Consider the following 19,071-nt stretch of genomic DNA (forward strand, 5'->3'; position numbering starts at 1 on the left):
AAAGAGTGTTTTTGTATATGGAAGCAATATGTTGTAAGACTTTTAAACCTTTGCGCACCCAGAATATGAAAAATGCCCATAAATTCTCTAGGTTACTATTTCCTCTCCTTTTAGTGTATTCGTTGTTGACCTCTGCTTATTATTGTTTTATATTTACATTTCATCTGCTTCCATTTTCTTTCTCTTACTCCATTTCTCCATATTACTGTCAATTATCTTTCTAAAAGATGGATTCTTATCAGTTGCCAACCTAACGATAAAATCCGCATGCCTTAGTGTGTAATACAAAGGTTCCCAAGACAAACCTCAGCTAATATTAGGAGGTAGCTCCTATAACTGCCCATTCTTTAGAGATACCATGAATGTTCACAGAACCTTACTTTATTTAGCTGTTCCCTCTGCCTGCAGTACTCTTTATTCTCCCTTTTTATTTTCTTCTGGAGAATTACTTATCTTTCAAGGCTGAGCACGATTATTTACTTTCTTCAGACATCCATTTCACCTCTAGACACATCCAGTTACGCTCATCCCATTCCTTCCGTGCTTTTGCCTCTGAATAATAATGTGTCTTGAGAAATCTTTATTCCCTGAAATGTTGATGTTTGGAGCAGGAACTATTTGTCACCCTCCTCCTTCAAATAGGCATTCATTAGCAAACATCATAGTGCTTTGCTTGTACTAGATGCTTAGTACATGTTGCAGTGAATGCAATCCTATTCCTTTTTCTATTGCAATATATAAAATATCTCTATATACATAGATTTAAAAATTATATATTACACTAACTTTGCTTACATGTATATGCTTATAGCTATAGAACAATTTTATTTTCCATTAATTTATATAAAATATTACATGTTATTTCTCTGACAGTTTATTATTAAATGTTATATGTCTGAATATCTTAGGGTTTTGACCTTTTTTTCTTTCACTGGATTGTCCTTGCTTTTGACATAGGTCAAAAACTTTGAAATATTTTTGAACTTTTTTCACTAAATTAGGTATATTTTGAAGATAAGAATTGTCTTATCTTTGTTGTATATAGTAAATGGTAAACACTTGTTTACACATCGTTATGCTTCCTGCAGAGCCTTCCATTTAGTAGGCATTCATTAAATATTTGTAAAGATAAAGCTCAATACCAGTGCTGTGGTAATGTTTGAGTACTTTTCCATAGTTTTAATTTTTTAATTAAGGAGTAATGTTCTCCTTTTAATATATCTTACTAAATCAACTTTCATTAGTCTTATATTAAATCTCTCATAAAATTTTTTCCTGCTCTTAAAGTAGCATTCCTCAAAGTGTAGTCTTGGATCACCTGGGGCGTCTGTCAAAAATCAGATTCCTAGTTTCATCGTAAAGCCACTGAATCACAATCTCTGGGCATAAAAGGCTGAAAATTGCCATTTTCAGATTGTACCATAGTGAATCAGCCCTCTGGAAATTTAGGTAAAGTGAGAAAGAACAGAAACAAATGGGTGAAAAAGATGAACATTCTGTAGCTTCTCTCTTGGGCTTTCTCATTTTATTTATGTCAGAAGTAGGGTAGAACTGTCTTCTGAAAAGCAAGGCCTCATATTGACTGGCAGGTGCTGTTGCTCTCTGAAGGTATGGCAGCTGGGCTCTTCGTCACCAAACTTCACTTTGGAGGGACATGAGAAAGGCGTCAATTGCATCGATTACTACAGTGGTGGCGACAAACCATATCTCATTTCAGGTGCAGATGATCGTCTGGTTAAAATATGGGACTATCAGGTACAGTTCTTTTATAACCTTACTTGCCATATGTTAAATATGCTTCTTATGGTTTCTTATAGGATAATTAAAACTCGGGTTGTTTAACTCTGTTCATAGCATAATAACTTAAGGCCTCAGTATTTGCAACTAAACTATAGTCCCAGAATTCCCCATAAAGATGAAAACAAATGCCTATCAAGATTTTAAAAATAAAATGCCATCATATTTATATTTCATTTTAAAGTAGAGATTAGAAATTCTAACATTTTAATTAAAATGAGTTATTATATCCTCTGGTATCCTCATTGGCAGACTTCCATTTATATATGAAAACTAGCAGATCATGCCATGACATAGCCACGGTACAACCATTTTGCCACAAAGACTCGTAAACCTAGTTATGAATTCTTGTTACTACGCTTATTATCTTCAAGATTTTGTTATAGTTTACTTTTTTTGTTTCTCACATCAAAATTTCCCCAGGTAGTTAATAAAACGAGACCTAGAAAACCAGTTTTACGTAGGAACTTATTCAAATTCGTATTTAAATACAGAATAAAAATATTAAAGACATTATCTTAGGAATTTGTGGAGAAATACTCAGATGAAAACCAGAGGTGTTTCGCGCGTGTGTGCGCGTGTTCTTCTTTAAATGTGATATTTACATTTACGTTTGCCTGTACTATCAGATAATAAGGAAATATGCATACACAAGATAATTGTATTTTACAAATGTCTGTATTGAATACTATTAAGACTGTCATAACCACTATCATTTTGTAATATATCTGGGAAAATTAAGGATATTACTTGTTTTTCACTAATAATAATGTTTTCTGTGTCTTGATTACAGAATAAAACATGTGTACAGACACTGGAGGGACATGCCCAAAATGTGTCTTGTGCCAGTTTTCATCCTGAGTTGCCAATCATCATCACAGGTTCAGAAGATGGTAAGTTGGAAGTGTATGTTTATTCCTATGCTTATAAATACTAAGTGGATATTTAAGTCAGGTAGTGCCATGCATTGTAATTGGAGGTTTCCGTGGATTTTTAATACTTGTATTAGAGTAAAATACTTAAGCTACAAAAGAGTAAAGGGACATCATCATCATTTTAATGTGTTTTAACTCTAGTATTTAAATAAGAGGATACTCAGAAAAGTCCTAGAGAAAAAAAAGAAAAAGCCTGTGCTTTGGAGTCTTAAAACTTGGGATCAAATGCAGATTCTGCCTCTTCACAGATGTGTGGTTTGGGCAAATTAGGAAATGGGGATAGGTGTATATCCACCTTAAAGGATTATAGCAAAAGGATGAGAAGAAATCACATGTATAAAGCACCAGGAATACTGTCATTAGTTCACACTTAAAATTACATTTCTTAATTTTAGTTTTTTGTACATTTTGTACTAACTTATATATGTTGCTTTATAAAATCACTTACGGACTATAGATAAAAAAATTAAGCTGCCCGGAAGTATTTTCTATTTGAATATAAAGACTTCCTTGTGGCTGGTTCACCTGACACAGTTTATTGTCGGATGTTCAAATTAAAAGGGAGTGTTCGTGTTTTTCTTTTTAGGCACCGTGCGTATATGGCACTCAAGCACATACCGCCTTGAAAGCACACTGAATTATGGAATGGAGAGAGTATGGTGTGTGGCCAGCCTGAGAGGGTCCAACAATGTTGCTTTGGGCTATGATGAAGGGAGTATCATTGTTAAGGTAATCTCTGATTATACTGTCTCTGAATAAATGGACACGGGAAGCAATTTTCCTTGTGTTTTAGTATAGTCATTTTCCAAGTCACCAGTTTTTTTAAACTGGCACTTTTTTTATTAGGCACAAGAGATTAAGCACTGGAGGTCTGAAGCAGAAGAAAGGAGCCCTTTATTAAATGAAAATAGAAAATGTTTATTTTGTTGTTTTGTTTGCCTTTTCATTGCTAAGAGCCATTTATCATTCTTTCAGCTTGGTCGGGAGGAACCTGCCATGTCCATGGATGCCAATGGAAAGATAATTTGGGCCAAGCATTCAGAAGTCCAACAGGCCAACCTAAAAGCAATGGGAGATGCTGAAATTAAAGATGGAGAAAGATTGCCACTGGCAGTAAAGGATATGGGCAGTTGTGAAATATACCCTCAGACTATTCAGCACAATCCTAATGGGAGGTAAGCCATCACCGAAATCTCTTTCTGAGCTTTTGTGTTAGAGTAGGTTTGCATATCCATAGCATATACACTACTGCCCTATGGTGGGCACTCCTCATTGAGCTTTTGCCTTGGCCTTGTAATCCTCAGCACTGCTGCAGGCAGCCATACCAGCTGTTGATCAGCTGTTGGCATGCAAGGTGAACCATATTTGCCTTCTTGGCCTGGTCCCACCACACAATTTTGAACAGTTAGATGGTTTTGGTTTACTCTTATTTCAGATATGTTGGGTTTCATGTCCTTGTGCTCCTTCGAGGGCAGGGATCATGTCTTATCCTGAGAATTAGAAAGTGTTCTCTCAATATTTGCTGACTCATTGCTCTTAAGAAAAGCTGGCATCTGTGGCCATGCCACCCTGAACAAGCCCAATCCCGTCTGATCTTGGAAGCTAAGCAGGGTCAGGTTTGGTTAATACTTGGATGGGAGACCACCTAGGAAGACCAGGTGCTACAGGTGTAAAAAAAATAAAAATAAGGGATTGTAAGCCGACAAGGTCCTTGCAGTCTGTGAGGTCAACCAAGAGTTGCCTCACCTAAAAAACAACAGCAACAACAACAACAAAAAACTGGCTCTGAGGCTCTGAGGTATATATTTTAGAACAAGTTTTGGGATTGGCAATAATTCTTTTTCTTTACTGTAATTTGAACCATCCATTCTTTTCCTCCCTTAAGATTTATAAAGGACCAAAACATCTTGTGAGAGAAGAGTCGCTAGCATAATGAATTTAGCTTGTAGAGCTTTAAAAATTATTTTACAATAGATACGGGCATTTTATAATGCTGTCCTGAGTGTTAAAAAGACAAAATATATAAACCAAGTATGCTGTCTAGTTCCCTAAATGGTGTTCATAATTATTTCTGATAAAATATTTTTATGAAGATTAACACATTATATATTTTCCCCTTAGTATCATAAAACATTTTTTGCTCTTAAGTTTTGCATTTCACCTTTGGCAATCCAATAGCAGCCAATACAGTGTTCTAAATTAGAGCTTTTAAAGAGACTTGTTTTATGTCTTGAGAAAATTTTGACTGCAGCATTCCATTTTTACTCATTTAAATAAGCTAAAATATCTTGTTAATTTTGATAAATTTAACAGTCATTGAAAACTGGAGTGAGATGTTTTTATTCATTTGAATGATCAGCTTTAAAATGAAGATAGTCTTCCAACAAGATAGTGCCTTCTTATGGTATAAATGTAACGAGCAAAGTCTAGTCATCTTAGTGCTCAGCACATAGCACTTGAATTATTGGAATCTTACCATGTACATCTCCAGCCATTCTTATCTTCCTGTCCCCATCTCATTTTTTTTTATAAAAGAAAGACACTGCAGTAACATATCCAGCAATAACCCCATCTTCATAATTTGCTTTAGGATTTGTTGGTAGAATATTTATATCTAGCTCTGTATTCAAAGAGACGTATAACGTTAAGAGATATTAGGTTCAGTTGTAACAGTCAACTGAAATAATGTTTGTTATCAGAAATATTTTACCGTAACTATGAATCATTGTTTCTTAACTCGAACGTGTCCTTGGTCCTGTGTACTTCCCTCCCTGGCTTCTGTAATTTCTAGGTTTGTTGTGGTGTGTGGTGATGGCGAGTATATCATCTACACAGCAATGGCATTGAGAAACAAGAGCTTTGGGTCTGCCCAGGAGTTCGCATGGGCCCATGATTCTTCAGAGTAAGTTTTGGCTAAGCGATATCCAGCTTGCCCTTCTTGCAAATGGGTGTTCTGCATGAGACTGTGTTAAAGAGTTCTTGAGGCTCAGTGTATGCTGTGCTTCTCCGTGTCAAAGAGTAATTTTCATCAGAGCTGCCTGTTGGAAGGTTAGAGTCAGACAACTGCGCCACATGAGCTGCCTTTGCTCTTCCTATATTCTGGATTGAGCCAGCTCACTCAGATTAACCTAATAATTCTATTAAACTGGGGACTCAGCACCCATTTTCTTGATGGCAGCCTATGGCAAGGGCCTGGTGCTTATGAGCTCAAGGCAGAGTAGGTCCTCAAATCAGATCCTTGGTGGGTGACTTGGTGTGACCCTTGGCGTCCTGAGGTGCTGATGCTCCTTTATGAGCTGCTTGGGAGACAGGCTATAAGTCTGATGTCATCTTGATAAGAACCTCATTGAATCTTAAAAACTCATTTTCTGTGATGTTACACACCTCCCATTCTTAACAAATTCTGTCTGAATTCAGAATATTCATAAAATGTTCTCATTAAAAACAAGAAAAAACATTTAACTCTAAATTTATAGCAGATAGTCACTGATTGGTTCCTTTCCATTCATGTTTGATGCATGTCGTAGACATTGTTTTTTTAGACCACAAACAGAGTTACATCTTCACAGTTTTCTTAGTTGGATTTTTCCTGTATTTTCTGTTGCCTCTGGCCCCAACAGTGGGTAACTTAAGCCTTAGTGTTGTGTATTAAGATGCATGTTTTGTTTTTTAACACAAAGTTTAACTGAGAGGTAAGGAATTGTTTTGATCTTTCCATAAATTTCCTGGATCACTCATTCATATACAATTCCATATACTAAGGTACCTTATCATCTTAAGCAAAGTTATAGTTCATAGTTCATGAATTGCCTTAATCTCTCTCAGCATACCTCTGCCTCTGGTTTGATAGTTTTCCTTTTTCAACTTCATCTGGCCAAGACCCTGTTAAGTGTCTTTTCTGTCTTGAGCAAAGAACATGTCAGTAAATACTCTTGAATATCCAGCAATAGCCACACCTCCTTTTACTCCTTCTTTTCAAGTTAGATGCCCGAATAATGCAATTTTCTTAAGTTGTCACTAAACACGTTTGACTAATGCGCCACTTATAAAAGTTTTTCTTAGTTTTTAAGTTACTTTTATTGAGGTATAATTTATACAAAATAAAATGCATTGTTTTAAGTGTACATTTCAATGAATTTGAACCAGTGTATATAAACTTTAACCATCAGCACAATCAAGATACAGAATATTTCTGTCACCTCAAAAAAAATCCCCACATTTCTAGGTATTTACCTGAAGAAACCCAAAACACTACTTCGAAGGGACATGTGAATCCATATGTTCATTATAGCATTATTTATAATAGCCAAGATACAAAAGGTACCTGGGTGTCCATCAATGGATGAATGGATAAACAAGAGGTAGTTCATATATACAGTGGAATATTACTCAGCCATAAAAAAGGAATGAAATCTTGCCACCTGCAACAACATGGATAGACCTAGAAGGTATTGTGCTGAGTGGAGTAAGTCAGACAGAGAGGGGCAAATGCCATACGTTTTCACTTACTTGTGGAATCTAAAGAACAACAACAAAAAACTCTTGGATACACAGAATATTCTGATGGTTGCCAAATGGGAGAGGGGCTGGGGGAGGTGGGTGAAAAATGGGAAGGGATTAAGACGTACAAAATTGGTAGTTACAAAGTAGTCATGGGATATAAATATATAAAAGGGAATATAGTCAATAATATTATAATAACCATGGTGTCAAGTGGATACTAGATTTATCAGGGTGATCACTTTGTAAGTCTAATCACTATGTTATGCACCTGAAACTAATATATCGTATGCCAACTATAATTAAAAAATAAAAATAAAAAAATTGAAAAAAATCCCCATGTTTCCCTTAACAGTTAGTACCCTGCCGTTACTCCCTGGCCTTAAGCAAATACTGATCTGCTTTTTTTGTCACCACATAGATTAGATTTGTCTTCTTTAGAGTTTCATATAAATAGAGTTGTAAAGTATACACACACTCCTGTGTCTGGCTGCTTTTGCTCAGCATAGTGTTTTTGAGATTCATCCATGTCGTTGCATGGATCAGTAATTGGTTCCCTTTTGTGCAGTGTAGTGGTTGCATTATATGATTATATTAGTTGGTTTAATCATTCACCTATCGATTCACATGGATAGTTTACAGTTTCTAAAATAATTTGTAAGCCCTAGAAATTTGAGTAATAATGTGAAACCCATTCATTATTTGTCCTATTGTATAAGGAGAGAAGTACACTGATCTCTTAGGAAAAAATTATATTAGTAAATCTTCAAATATTTATATTTTTGCATAATTCACTACTCAGATATTTTGAAGATACTTGTAACATTTGGTGGAATTATGGTTTAGTATGTAATATGCTATTTGCCTTCTGTTTTTTTCCCCCTAGATATGCAATAAGAGAAAGCAACAGTGTTGTAAAGATATTTAAGAACTTTAAGGAAAAAAAATCATTTAAACCAGATTTTGGAGCTGAAAGTAAGTGTTATTTATATATGATACAGTTTTAGAAGCCTTGTAATGGCTCAAAAGACATCTAAACAAAAACCTTTTTGTTACCTTTTTGTTATTTTTAGGTATCTATGGAGGCTTCTTATTGGGAGTCAGGTCTGTAAATGGCTTAGCTTTCTACGACTGGGACAATACAGAACTCATACGCAGAATTGAAATTCAGCCCAAACACGTGAGTTCCCTCCATTGTTTTTGGAATGTGCATCTTTGTGATGAGCTCTGGGTCCCTGATGCCAAGAAATGTCCTTTTAACCTTCTGTTCCTGTTCCATTGTGTTGGACACTATGCTGTTTACCTCAGGATTGCTTACAAAATCAGAATTGTGGCATTATAATGAGGCAGTAGATGTTGGAGATTTTGAAAAATAAAAAAGTTATACAAATGTCAAGTGCTTTTCATATTTTAAATGGCTTCTGACCAAGTTAAAAAAGCATGGTTTGCAGACAAGACAGGGAGTTCTTGACTCGGAAAGGCCTGAAAAGATCCCACTCAGTTCAGAAAGCCTCTTCATACTTTACCTGATAATGGCTATTTAAACTTTAGGTAACCATCTTCAGGGACAAAATTTTCTACTTTTAGAACTGCCTGCTTCTCTGACAACTTTCATTTTCAGGGAATTATCCTTGGAGACAAATCTACCTCTGGAGGGGGTTGGTTCTGTCTTCTCAGCAGGCAAAGGGGCAGAAATTGGTTCTTGAGCAGTGAAAAGGCTTATATTCTTTTTATCTATAAAGCAAAGTATCCCTAAGTATATACATGTCACACACACACCCACCCACCCATATGTGTATGTATATTGCATTATGTATGTATAAACATATATATACACATATAGTACTATTAAAATTTCAAGAGGGAGAGTTGATAATGAGAAAAGGGTGAGAAACACTATTCTAAAGCAATAGGAATAGGCTGCTGCTCTAATTTACCACACATCTGGTGTATATCGACACCTTTCCTTCCTTCCTCCCTTAGGTCTCTCCATTTTTAGGCTAAATAGAACAGCACTTCCCTGTCCACCCTCTCAAATATATGTATATGTACACTATATTGTTAAGTGTCTACTTATTATCTTAATATAAGAAGATAAATCTTACAAGAAACAAAGTGTATGTAGTTTATTTATCCACTCAGAAATTCAAAACCATTTGTCTGTGTTTTTGTTTGTCATTTTACAGATTTTCTGGTCTGACTCTGGAGAGCTAGTCTGTATTGCTACTGAGGAGTCATTTTTTATCCTTAAGTATCTGTCAGAAAAAGTCTTGGCTGCACAGGAAACACATGAGGGAGTCACTGAAGATGGCATTGAAGATGCCTTTGAGGTAATTGCTTCAGCACAACTACAGCTTTGTTTTAAGTGATTCATGATCTTATAACAACTTCACTCATTTTAACATTTTATTATAAATTAGGTTTGGGGAAACTAAGCATTTAAGGAGTTAGGGTAAAATGTGAAAATTAAAATTGTGGCTCAAAGATCAAGGTCTGAAAGTTTGTTTAAAAGAACTTTGCACTTTGATTTTTGGAAATCCTTAGACTAACCTTGTTATCTTTCAGTAAAGAAATTAGAAGGTGTTTTGGTCTTAAGACAATTTTGTGAGAATGACTTAATGAGATCTCAAATGGTAAAGATAAATCATCCACTGAAGAGATGTCCTGGAGTATTTTATGAAATACTTTTATTATGCCAGTTTCTTGCGTGTTAGGAATTTAGATCAACACTTTTTAGATCACAGCTTTGACACAAGATTCTACCTTACAAATACTCATCCAGGATTCTGTCCTTTAGGAAGAAAGAAGATAGAAATTCCAAGGATAGATTTTCTTTCTTGAAATCGGATTTTGCTTTGCATTCCTTATTCTACCTTAACACCCTTAATTATATTATTTTATATTATTGACAGGATTTCTAATGCTGACCAAGGTAGTAATAGGCTTTCTTTTCTTTCTGTAGGTTCTTGGTGAGATTCAGGAAATTGTGAAAACAGGGCTGTGGGTAGGCGATTGCTTCATTTACACAAGTTCTGTGAACAGATTAAATTATTATGTCGGAGGAGAAATAGTCACCATTGCCCACTTGGACAGGTAGCTGAGTAACATTTTGCTTTTGTCTTGGAGGGAGGGAGGGAAGGAAGAGAGGGAGACAGAGAGAGAGGGAGTATTTATCTACTGATTTGAGCTTACTTCTAAATTAGTTTGTTTCTAATATAGGACGATGTATCTCCTGGGCTATATCCCTAAAGACAACAGGCTTTATCTGGGGGATAAAGAACTGAACATCGTTAGCTACTCACTGCTAGTTTCAGTGCTGGAATACCAGACAGCTGTCATGCGGAGGGACTTCAGCATGGCTGATAAAGTCCTTCCTACCATTCCGAAAGAACAGAGGACCAGAGTTGCACACTTTTTGGAAAAGCAGGTAAGAGTGTGTTGTTTATTTTTGTGCGTCTTTTAAAACCAGCAATTTGAAATAATATTGCTATGAATTTGAAAAACTTTCTTTCAATTGCCATAGATTTCTTTATGGCAGTGGAGTTTCTCCTGTAAATCTAAGTCACTTATGTTCTTCCTTCTCCTTTCTCAATGTCCTTGATACCCCTTTGAAAATTTTGGAGGTGATTATCAGTCTTCCCTTTCTGTTGACTTCTTTTCCATTCTATCAATATTTTCATTTCTGTGCTGCATTTTTCTATCTTAGCTGGCTTTATTATTTTTAGTGTGGTAAAATACACATAACATAAAATTTGCCATTAGTGATATGCCTTTTTCTTAATGTATTTTTTAATTAAAGTTATATGTGCGCGATGTATAAAGTTTTACAAGGCTTAAGAAAACAGCCCATCCTTCTCTCTCATTTCTGCTCCATAAAGGTAATTACTTCTAAATCTTTTAGCTCACTCTCTTGGAATTTATTTCCACATCTAAATAACATGCTTATATTGCTATTTCTCAGCCTTAGGCATTTCTTGTGACAGAGATGAAGATTTACCTTTCTTTCACCCACCTGCTTCTACCATAGATCTGTCACTTTCCTATTCCCTTATCCTCCCAATAGTTATATCACAATTTTGATTAGATCAGTATTTGATGTTTGCATTATTATGGCTATATAAACACCATTCACAGCTGACACATGTTGTGTATAACTTTCCTATAGTTTTTTGTTTTTCCTGGAGTTAATAATTGTCTTTCTTTTTTTTTTTTTTTATGAACTTATTGGTATTCTCCCTATTCTGCTAGTTCTCCCAATTCCTTGAATTCTCCTTTTAATATGTTTAGTCTGCTTTAGTCTGAACTGGTGTTTTTGCTCTCATCTTGGATATTCTCCATTTACCATCATGTTGAGGCTCCTCCTTTGCCTCTTTTTTGAGTTGGAGCTGTTGTTCCCTGTGTCCCCTGTCTTCCTTCCTGGTTTATACCCTCATTTTGCTGGAGCTTGTCCTTCAGTAGTTTCCCAAGGAAAAGGTTATTAATGGAAAATAAATTTGTGAACTTGATTACCTGAAAGTGCTATTGTTCTAAAACTTATTCGACCATTTAACCAAATATAGAATTCTAGGTTGGAGGTAATTTTCTCTCAGAGTTTTAAAGACATCTTCCTTTTTGCCTTCTAGCTTCTAGTTATTATTGAAGTCTAAAGCCATTTATAATCCTGATTCTTGGTGCCTGATTTATCTTTTCTTTCTGGAAGCTTTCTTTAGATCATGTTCCTGTTGTTCTGAGATATCATGATGGGCCTTCAAAGGAGTAAATTATAATTCATTCCACTGGGTATTTGATGAACTCTTGTAATTGGAAACTCATGTCCTTCATTTTTGAGAGTTTTAAAAATTAATTTCTTTAATTATTTCCTTCCTTTGTCTTCTGTAGTCTTTCTTTGTAGAATTGTTATTCAAATGTTGGACCTCCTGAACTGGTTTTCTCATTTTGTTATTCCCGGACTTTTTAAATCTTGTTTATGGGTGAAAGTGTCTCTTCTCTCTCTGAGGAGATGAATGATAGCTTTTTGTTGTTGTTTTGAAGTTTTCTTTTTCCCCGTTAGCGGTCCCCAACCTTTTTGACACCAGGGACCAGTGCTCCTATGAGAATGTAATGCCTGATGATCTGAGGTAGAGCTGAGGTGGTGATGCTGTAGTGCTGGAGAGCGGCTGCAAATACAGATGAAGCTTGCTCGCTTGCCTTCCTGCTGCTTACCTCTTGCTGTGCAGCCCGGTTCCTAACAAGCCATGGACTGGTACTGGTCTGTGGCCTGGGGGTTGGGGACCCCTGCACATGGTAGGCTTCCTTCAAGTCGCTGTTATTGGTTCATTTTGATCTCTTATTTTTCCTGTTAGAGATTTTCCTCAGGTATCTGATGATCCTTGGGCACTCATTTAAGAGTGGAGGTCCAAGAAGCAGATCAAAAGGTCTGAGTTTGTGGATGGACTTGTTGGGTATGGACTTAAATATGTGATGTGGCTGGGCTATTTATTTGATTGGGGAACCTCAGTGTCAGTGTCTTCATCTAATAAATTTAATGACTCTTCATCTGTTCATTTAATGAATTTCCTGAGCACTTAACAGTACACCAGGCAGTATTCTAACTGGCATATAGCCCTCACTGACATTTTGGTATTTTTAAGTCATACCCCTTGGGCTGGTTAGTTTACAGAGAAGCTCCCCAATCACCTTCATTCTAGGGGCTGAGTAGAAAACAGCTTTGTCTCAGTATGTAGTATTTCATTTAGACTCAACATCCATTCTCATAATCTGTTTTACTTTCGATACTCAGTACTTCAAGTTTTCAAGGTATCCCTCAAACTGCAAGCCCTCTAGTTACCCTCTCCAAAGAACAAACCTCCTGTCTTCTATGTGTTCCGAGGGGTGTGAGGGAGATGAATGGGGACCTGGGGCATCTCACTGTTTCTTATGCAGACTTTCAGGCAGTTTCGTTTGTTTTAGCATGACCCTTCACGAGACACCTTTGGGGATTCTGAGGTGGGTGAATCAGGTTGTTTCTATGCTGTCTTCACTCCTGATTTAGAATTAGTTTTTTCTAGTGTTTTAACTCAATGTTTATACTCCACCAGCTTCCAAAATTTTTCTACTGTTGTCTCCTCTGCCTTTCTGTGTATTCTTAGGAGTTTATGCCTTAAAAAAGGAATCTCTTTAGTGTCATTTCAGTGGGGATTTGGGGGAAAAGAGTGTATTTAGTCCAATTTCATCTGCTTTGTCCTTGCCTGTATCTGACTAGTTTCATAGATCGTCCATCCTCCACTCTTAGATAATGTGCTGTCTATATCAGTGCTAGAGAAGAAAAGGAATAATGCAGATTATTCAGAATTCCTTGTTTACATTGTACTTATGGGCGAATGGGGGGAGGGGCAGCTATATAGTCTGGAAAGTTAAAACTTGTTTTAAACATGTTGATACAGCCATCCTGAAGATCTACCTGGATAGAACTTGGAAAACTGTCCAGCTTCTCCTCACTGACCACCCCATAACTGAGCATTCTTCAGTGTGAGGAAGTCTGAGCTTTTTGTTTAATACACCACATCCCTAGAGCTGTAAGAACTTGCCCACAGGGCAGACTTCACCACTACTATTTGTCTTAGGAGAGAAGCTAATTTAGAAATTACAGTTGGTTTAGAAGCCTATTTCTGATGACTCTGGAGTAGTAGAACATGGGAAGGAATACTTATGAATATACTGGAATGAGACCAACAATGAAGACATAGGTAATGACACCCCATCAACGTCAGGACCTGAAAGCAAATGTTTGCTAAGTAACCTACAGATGATAGAAGGTTTTACATTTGAATTCCTTTTCTTTGAGGGACTGAACTAGATAATCTCTTAAGGCCCAATTTACTGAGATTACAGACATCTAGGTCCACACCACTGTCTTTTTTTGAAATGACTGTTGTTCAGTTATCTTTCTAAAATCCTTTTCTTTTTGACATTTCTATTTGCTTTTATATTTCTAATTTTACTAGTTGCTGTTTTATTTGAGTTTATCTAGCATTGGTCAACTTCCACTGCTTAACAGGATCATGTGACTGAATTTTGTCTGCTGGAGTTCTTATCAGTTAATTTTAATGACTCAATTTTTCTCTGTCTTCTCATTGAAATATTTTGTTATCTGTTACTTGTGATTTAAGTAATGAGAAATGGATTTGCTGTGTGCATGTGTGTGCACTCTGTATGTACAGACTACACACATTTTTATAAACATGAATACACACACATATATATATATAATTTTAAATCTGTTTAGGGCTTCAAGCAGCAAGCTCTTACAGTATCCACAGATCCTGAGCATCGCTTTGAACTTGCTCTTCAGCTTGGAGAACTAAAAATTGCATACCAATTAGCAGTGGAAGCAGAGGTATGTAATAATAAGTGATAGAAAGGTTAACAGGTTCTCCTGTATGTTTAGGATAAGTTGTGTTAAAGTTTTCGGAAATGCAAATTAGTGACTCATTTTGGTGAGGTTATTGCCTCTCTTTGGTCTTGTGAAGAAATGTATTCTACAAATGACAGATAGTATTTATTGTTAAATATTTAAGGACATAAGAAACAATTTTCTAATCTTTCAAAAAAAATGGTATTAAATCACTCCTTAAAATTGCAATCTTAATTAGCTTCAAACTCCCATTAGATGGCTTTACTTGCAGTTTCACTATGTCATTACAAAATAAAAATGAGTTGATTATTCATGCATCATTAAAATTGATTTGTGTTTGAATTAATTTTATGTGAATAATTTCCATTTCTTCATAGATTTTGTCATTCCTTTTTTATTTTGATTGATAGAATGAGCTTAACAAGCACAGCTCAACATATATCTATTCCCCATTGTCAGCACAGTAATGTTCAGGTTAAGAGAATAATGTTGATGTTGGAAATTCAAATGTTTATCTCCAAAGACATTTTAACTTGGAAACTCTTTCTTACAGTCAGAACAGAAATGGAAACAACTTGCCGAGCTTGCCATCAGTAAATGTCAGTTCGGCCTGGCCCAGGAGTGCCTGCACCATGCCCAGGATTATGGCGGTCTGTTGCTATTGGCCACTGCTTCTGGAAATGCTAGTATGGTGAACAAGCTAGCAGAGGGTGCGGAGAGAGATGGCAAGAATAATGTGGCATTCATGAGCTACTTTTTACAGGGCAAGTAAGTATTAATCCAGGGTCTAAAAGAGGTGGGCATAGTAATTAAAAGCACTTATTGCTGCACTGACTTTGAGGGGTGGTTTTGGAGAGCAATGTGAATAATGAACCCTAGAGAGAGAACTGATGCCTAGCCTAATGGTGTTGCTAGTGGGGCACTCAAAAAGGACAGTGCTACCTTGGTGGCATTCATTCACCTTCAGCAAAGATGCCAGTGGCACATTTGGTATGAATGAGGAAAACTCAGGGAGACTCAACGGGGAGAAATTTCTCGGCTCTACCACTTACAGCAGGAGGCTATCTGCAGTGTTTCAGTTGGTACCTGAATGACAGATTTTTACCCAAATTGGATAGTTTTGATCTGTTCGTGGCAAGAATAGAGAGAGATGAGGATACATTTCTTCTAGCTTTCAGTCCAACTGTAAAGCACAAAAATGTCATATTTTTACAAGTCTAGTGGTACAGACCAAATCATTTCAACGTTAATTGACCATGTTATAAAACAAAAAGTATTCATTAACCTTGTCCTACATGCTTTTTAAACCCCACACTTTATTATAAACTTTGGATATACACCCCAATTTATGGTTTATATTTACTTATATACCTTTTCATATTTATAATATTTATATATTTTATATTTATACATAATATATAAATTTATATATCTGTAAGAACAGGTCCACTATTCCTTACCTGTAATTCAAAAGCCCAAAAGTATTCTGAAAATAGTTTTTTTGTAACCTGATGGCAAAACCTGACCTGATTCTGAAGTACTCTTGCTTTTATGCCAGTTGGTATATCTTTATCACATGTAGTATTTATGTTATTGTAGATTATTAATACTTAACTGCTATTTGAAGCTGATGGTGTTAGGTGATGTATAGTATATGTACTGTATTACCTCTCTAAAATACAAAAAATTCTGAATTCTAAAACACATTCCCCACTTTGTATTAAATTTACAAAGAAAAAAAAATTTAAAAAAAACAAAAAATGCTTGGATATTTCCCTACTGGACACCACTGGATTGTCCAGTACAGTCCATGTTAGAGACACTGCTCTCCATATTCCCACTTGTGAACTTGTTTCTATTCCCATACCTCCTGAAGGCTTTAAAAGATGTTCGCTCATCTATGCTGCCTTGTCTTGAAAAGCCCCTTTAGGTTCTTAGGACTTGTTAAAATCAGTTAAGGAGATTGAAAATGGTCACAAAAGCTGTCTTTACTCTTCTGGAGCCTGTTGATTATGTAATATACTGGTGATGACAAGTTGATGGCTCAGTGACAGAAATGAGGTGTACGTGTGGGAGTTGGGGAGGGAATGCTGACTTTGCAACACTAAATCCACATTTCTTTAATGTGTTAAGTGCCAGCGTTATAGTGTTTATTCTTGGTTAACAGTGCCTTTTTAATTTTTAGGCTTGATGCTTGCCTGGAGCTCTTGATTAGAACTGGACGACTGCCAGAAGCTGCCTTCCTGGCCCGGACTTACTTACCCAGTCAGGTTTCAAGGTACAGACTTTTAATTTTAAGGAAGAAGTGTTTCAAATAAAAACAGCTCACTTATTCAGTCTCCTATTTGTTCCATGATATCTATACTAGGGTGGTGAAACTCTGGAGAGAAAATCTCTCAAAAGTCAATCAGAAAGCAGCGGAATCCCTTGCTGATCCAACAGAGTATGAAAACCTTTTTCCTGGACTAAAAGAAGCCTTTGTTGTTGAAGAATGGGTGAAGGAAACACATGCTGATCTGTGGCCAGCCAAACAATACCCACTTGTCACGGTGAGTGACCAGGTGCCAGGCCTCATTTAGTATGACTACAGGGTGAAAGTGTATTCACAACTTAAGTTTTTGAACTGTGCTACATACTTTATTATTGGATTAAGAGCTCTTATCTGGGATTTAGACCAGAGTCATGGATGAATTATGACTTCAAAGTATTTCGTTTTATTATCTGATAGCCAAATGAAGAAAGAAATGTTATGGAAGAGGCAAAAGGCTTTCAGTCCTCAAAATCTGCAGCTCAACAGGTCAGTAAAATACTACATGAGATAGTCTGGTTGAGATTTGTTGATTTTAAGTACCATCTCCCATATCCTAATCCTGATCAGCCTTCCCATGGGGAAAACTTCAGATTGCTTGAACAAATTTTTTTTTCTTTATCCCCACTTGTGCTTTTAGGAACTTGATGGGAAACTGTCTCCTACCCCGGTTATCATGGCCTCCCACACAGCCAACAAAGAAGAAAAGGTACCACCATCATTCCCAAACTTCCCATTAGAATGCCAGCCTCACCCCTTCCTCCCCATGAATATCTACAGGATGCACATGCCTCTACCTATTTTAAACGGGTGTAATCAGTTTCAGAGCAGGGGATTTGAAATGGGACGATGCCCTTTTTGCCTGGTTACAGACATGCCTCATTTTATTATGCTTCACTTTATTGCACTTTGCAGATACTGCATTTTTTACAAATTGGAAGTAAGACTACCCCCCATCACATCTGACAAAAAGATAACATCACTGACGGCTTAGATGCTGGTTAGCATTTTTTAGCAAATAAAGTATTTTTTTAACTAAGGTATATACATTGTTTAGACATAATGCTATTGTGTATTTAATAGACTATAGTATAGTTTAAACACAACTTTTATATGTACTGGGAAACCAAAAATTGGTGTGACTCGCTTTGAGCTGTTCACTTTATTGCAGTGGTCTGGAACTGAGCCCATAATGTCTCCGAGGTGTGCCTGTATTATTTTAGTTCCCTTTGGATCATCAATCAGAGATAACTTTTCTTAAACACAGTACTATATTACTCACCCTCTTCCCTTCTGTTGTAGAGTTTACTCGAACTGGAAGTAGATTTGGATAATTTGGAGTTAGAAGATATTGACACAACAGATATCAACCTGGATGAAGATATTTTGGATGACTGAATGTAATGTTTCCCATTTACTTGACTAGACATAATTATTATGGACAGATATTGATCATCACTCTGACCGGTGTTTTGGACTCTGAAAAACTCCTTAGATTTTTATATGTAAATGCTCTGTGTGGCTCACTGGAATGTAGTACCCTCCTTGTCTCAGAACTTTATGTGCAGCATCTAAATCACTATGCTTCCTTGTTAACTAAAACAGACGTGGGCTTTGATTTTTTTTCCATACTGTCATTATACCGTATTTCATAAAGCCTTTTGAATTAATGAAGATACTTCAAAGTTTCCTTTGTAAACAAACAATGAAAATAGGCTTCTAGTTTTAGAAGGCTGAGCCAAAACCACACCTCACCCTACAGATTAGCCCATGTTCTTTTCTTTACATCATTAAATCATAATTTTCACACATCAACCACATTTTTCTTAGAACTGAATACTTATACTGTAATTCTCTGAACCTTTTTCTTGATCTCATTGCATTATTCCCTTCAATTTATGTGGCTTGGGTTCTTATGCCTTGCCCTGATTTGGTCTAGTAGCTACCTGTTTCTGGAATCTGGGCCTGAAACCTGGGCTCTGTGTAAATTATAGATTGGCCTATTTTGTAACACAGAGGTTCTCCCCGCTGCCCCCCACACTGCATTTACCTAATGTGATTAGAGAAATTAATATCCAGACACTCAGATAACACTTCTCAATTATCTCCTTGTAGCCTGGGAAAGTGGGTGGGGTAAT

The 19,071-nt window shown here is 36.4% G+C and overlaps 1 protein-coding gene and 1 pseudogene across 1 annotated transcript in view; both read left to right on the top strand.

Moving 5' to 3' along the window:
• Positions 1–18,607, top strand: part of COPB2 (coatomer protein complex subunit beta 2) — a 30,776-nt gene extending 12,169 nt beyond the window's left edge. Inside the window, exons 6-22 of the mRNA XM_006907193.3 lie at positions 1,609–1,755; positions 2,591–2,690; positions 3,319–3,461; positions 3,708–3,907; positions 5,524–5,634; positions 8,119–8,207; positions 8,306–8,412; positions 9,419–9,562; positions 10,195–10,325; positions 10,452–10,659; positions 14,497–14,607; positions 15,179–15,393; positions 16,811–16,903; positions 16,994–17,174; positions 17,354–17,422; positions 17,574–17,642; positions 18,236–18,607. Of these exons, the coding sequence (XP_006907255.1) occupies positions 1,609–1,755; positions 2,591–2,690; positions 3,319–3,461; positions 3,708–3,907; positions 5,524–5,634; positions 8,119–8,207; positions 8,306–8,412; positions 9,419–9,562; positions 10,195–10,325; positions 10,452–10,659; positions 14,497–14,607; positions 15,179–15,393; positions 16,811–16,903; positions 16,994–17,174; positions 17,354–17,422; positions 17,574–17,642; positions 18,236–18,331 (2,214 nt within the window). The 3' untranslated portion in view covers positions 18,332–18,607. The remainder of the gene's footprint in view (positions 1–1,608; positions 1,756–2,590; positions 2,691–3,318; positions 3,462–3,707; positions 3,908–5,523; positions 5,635–8,118; positions 8,208–8,305; positions 8,413–9,418; positions 9,563–10,194; positions 10,326–10,451; positions 10,660–14,496; positions 14,608–15,178; positions 15,394–16,810; positions 16,904–16,993; positions 17,175–17,353; positions 17,423–17,573; positions 17,643–18,235) is intronic.
• Positions 4,284–4,402, top strand: LOC112476066 (annotated as a pseudogene).
• Positions 18,608–19,071: the final 464 nt, after the last annotated feature.

This window comes from Pteropus alecto, unplaced genomic scaffold (genome assembly GCF_000325575.1).
Source record: "Pteropus alecto unplaced genomic scaffold, ASM32557v1 scaffold92, whole genome shotgun sequence".
Taxonomy (NCBI): domain Eukaryota; kingdom Metazoa; phylum Chordata; class Mammalia; order Chiroptera; family Pteropodidae; genus Pteropus; species Pteropus alecto.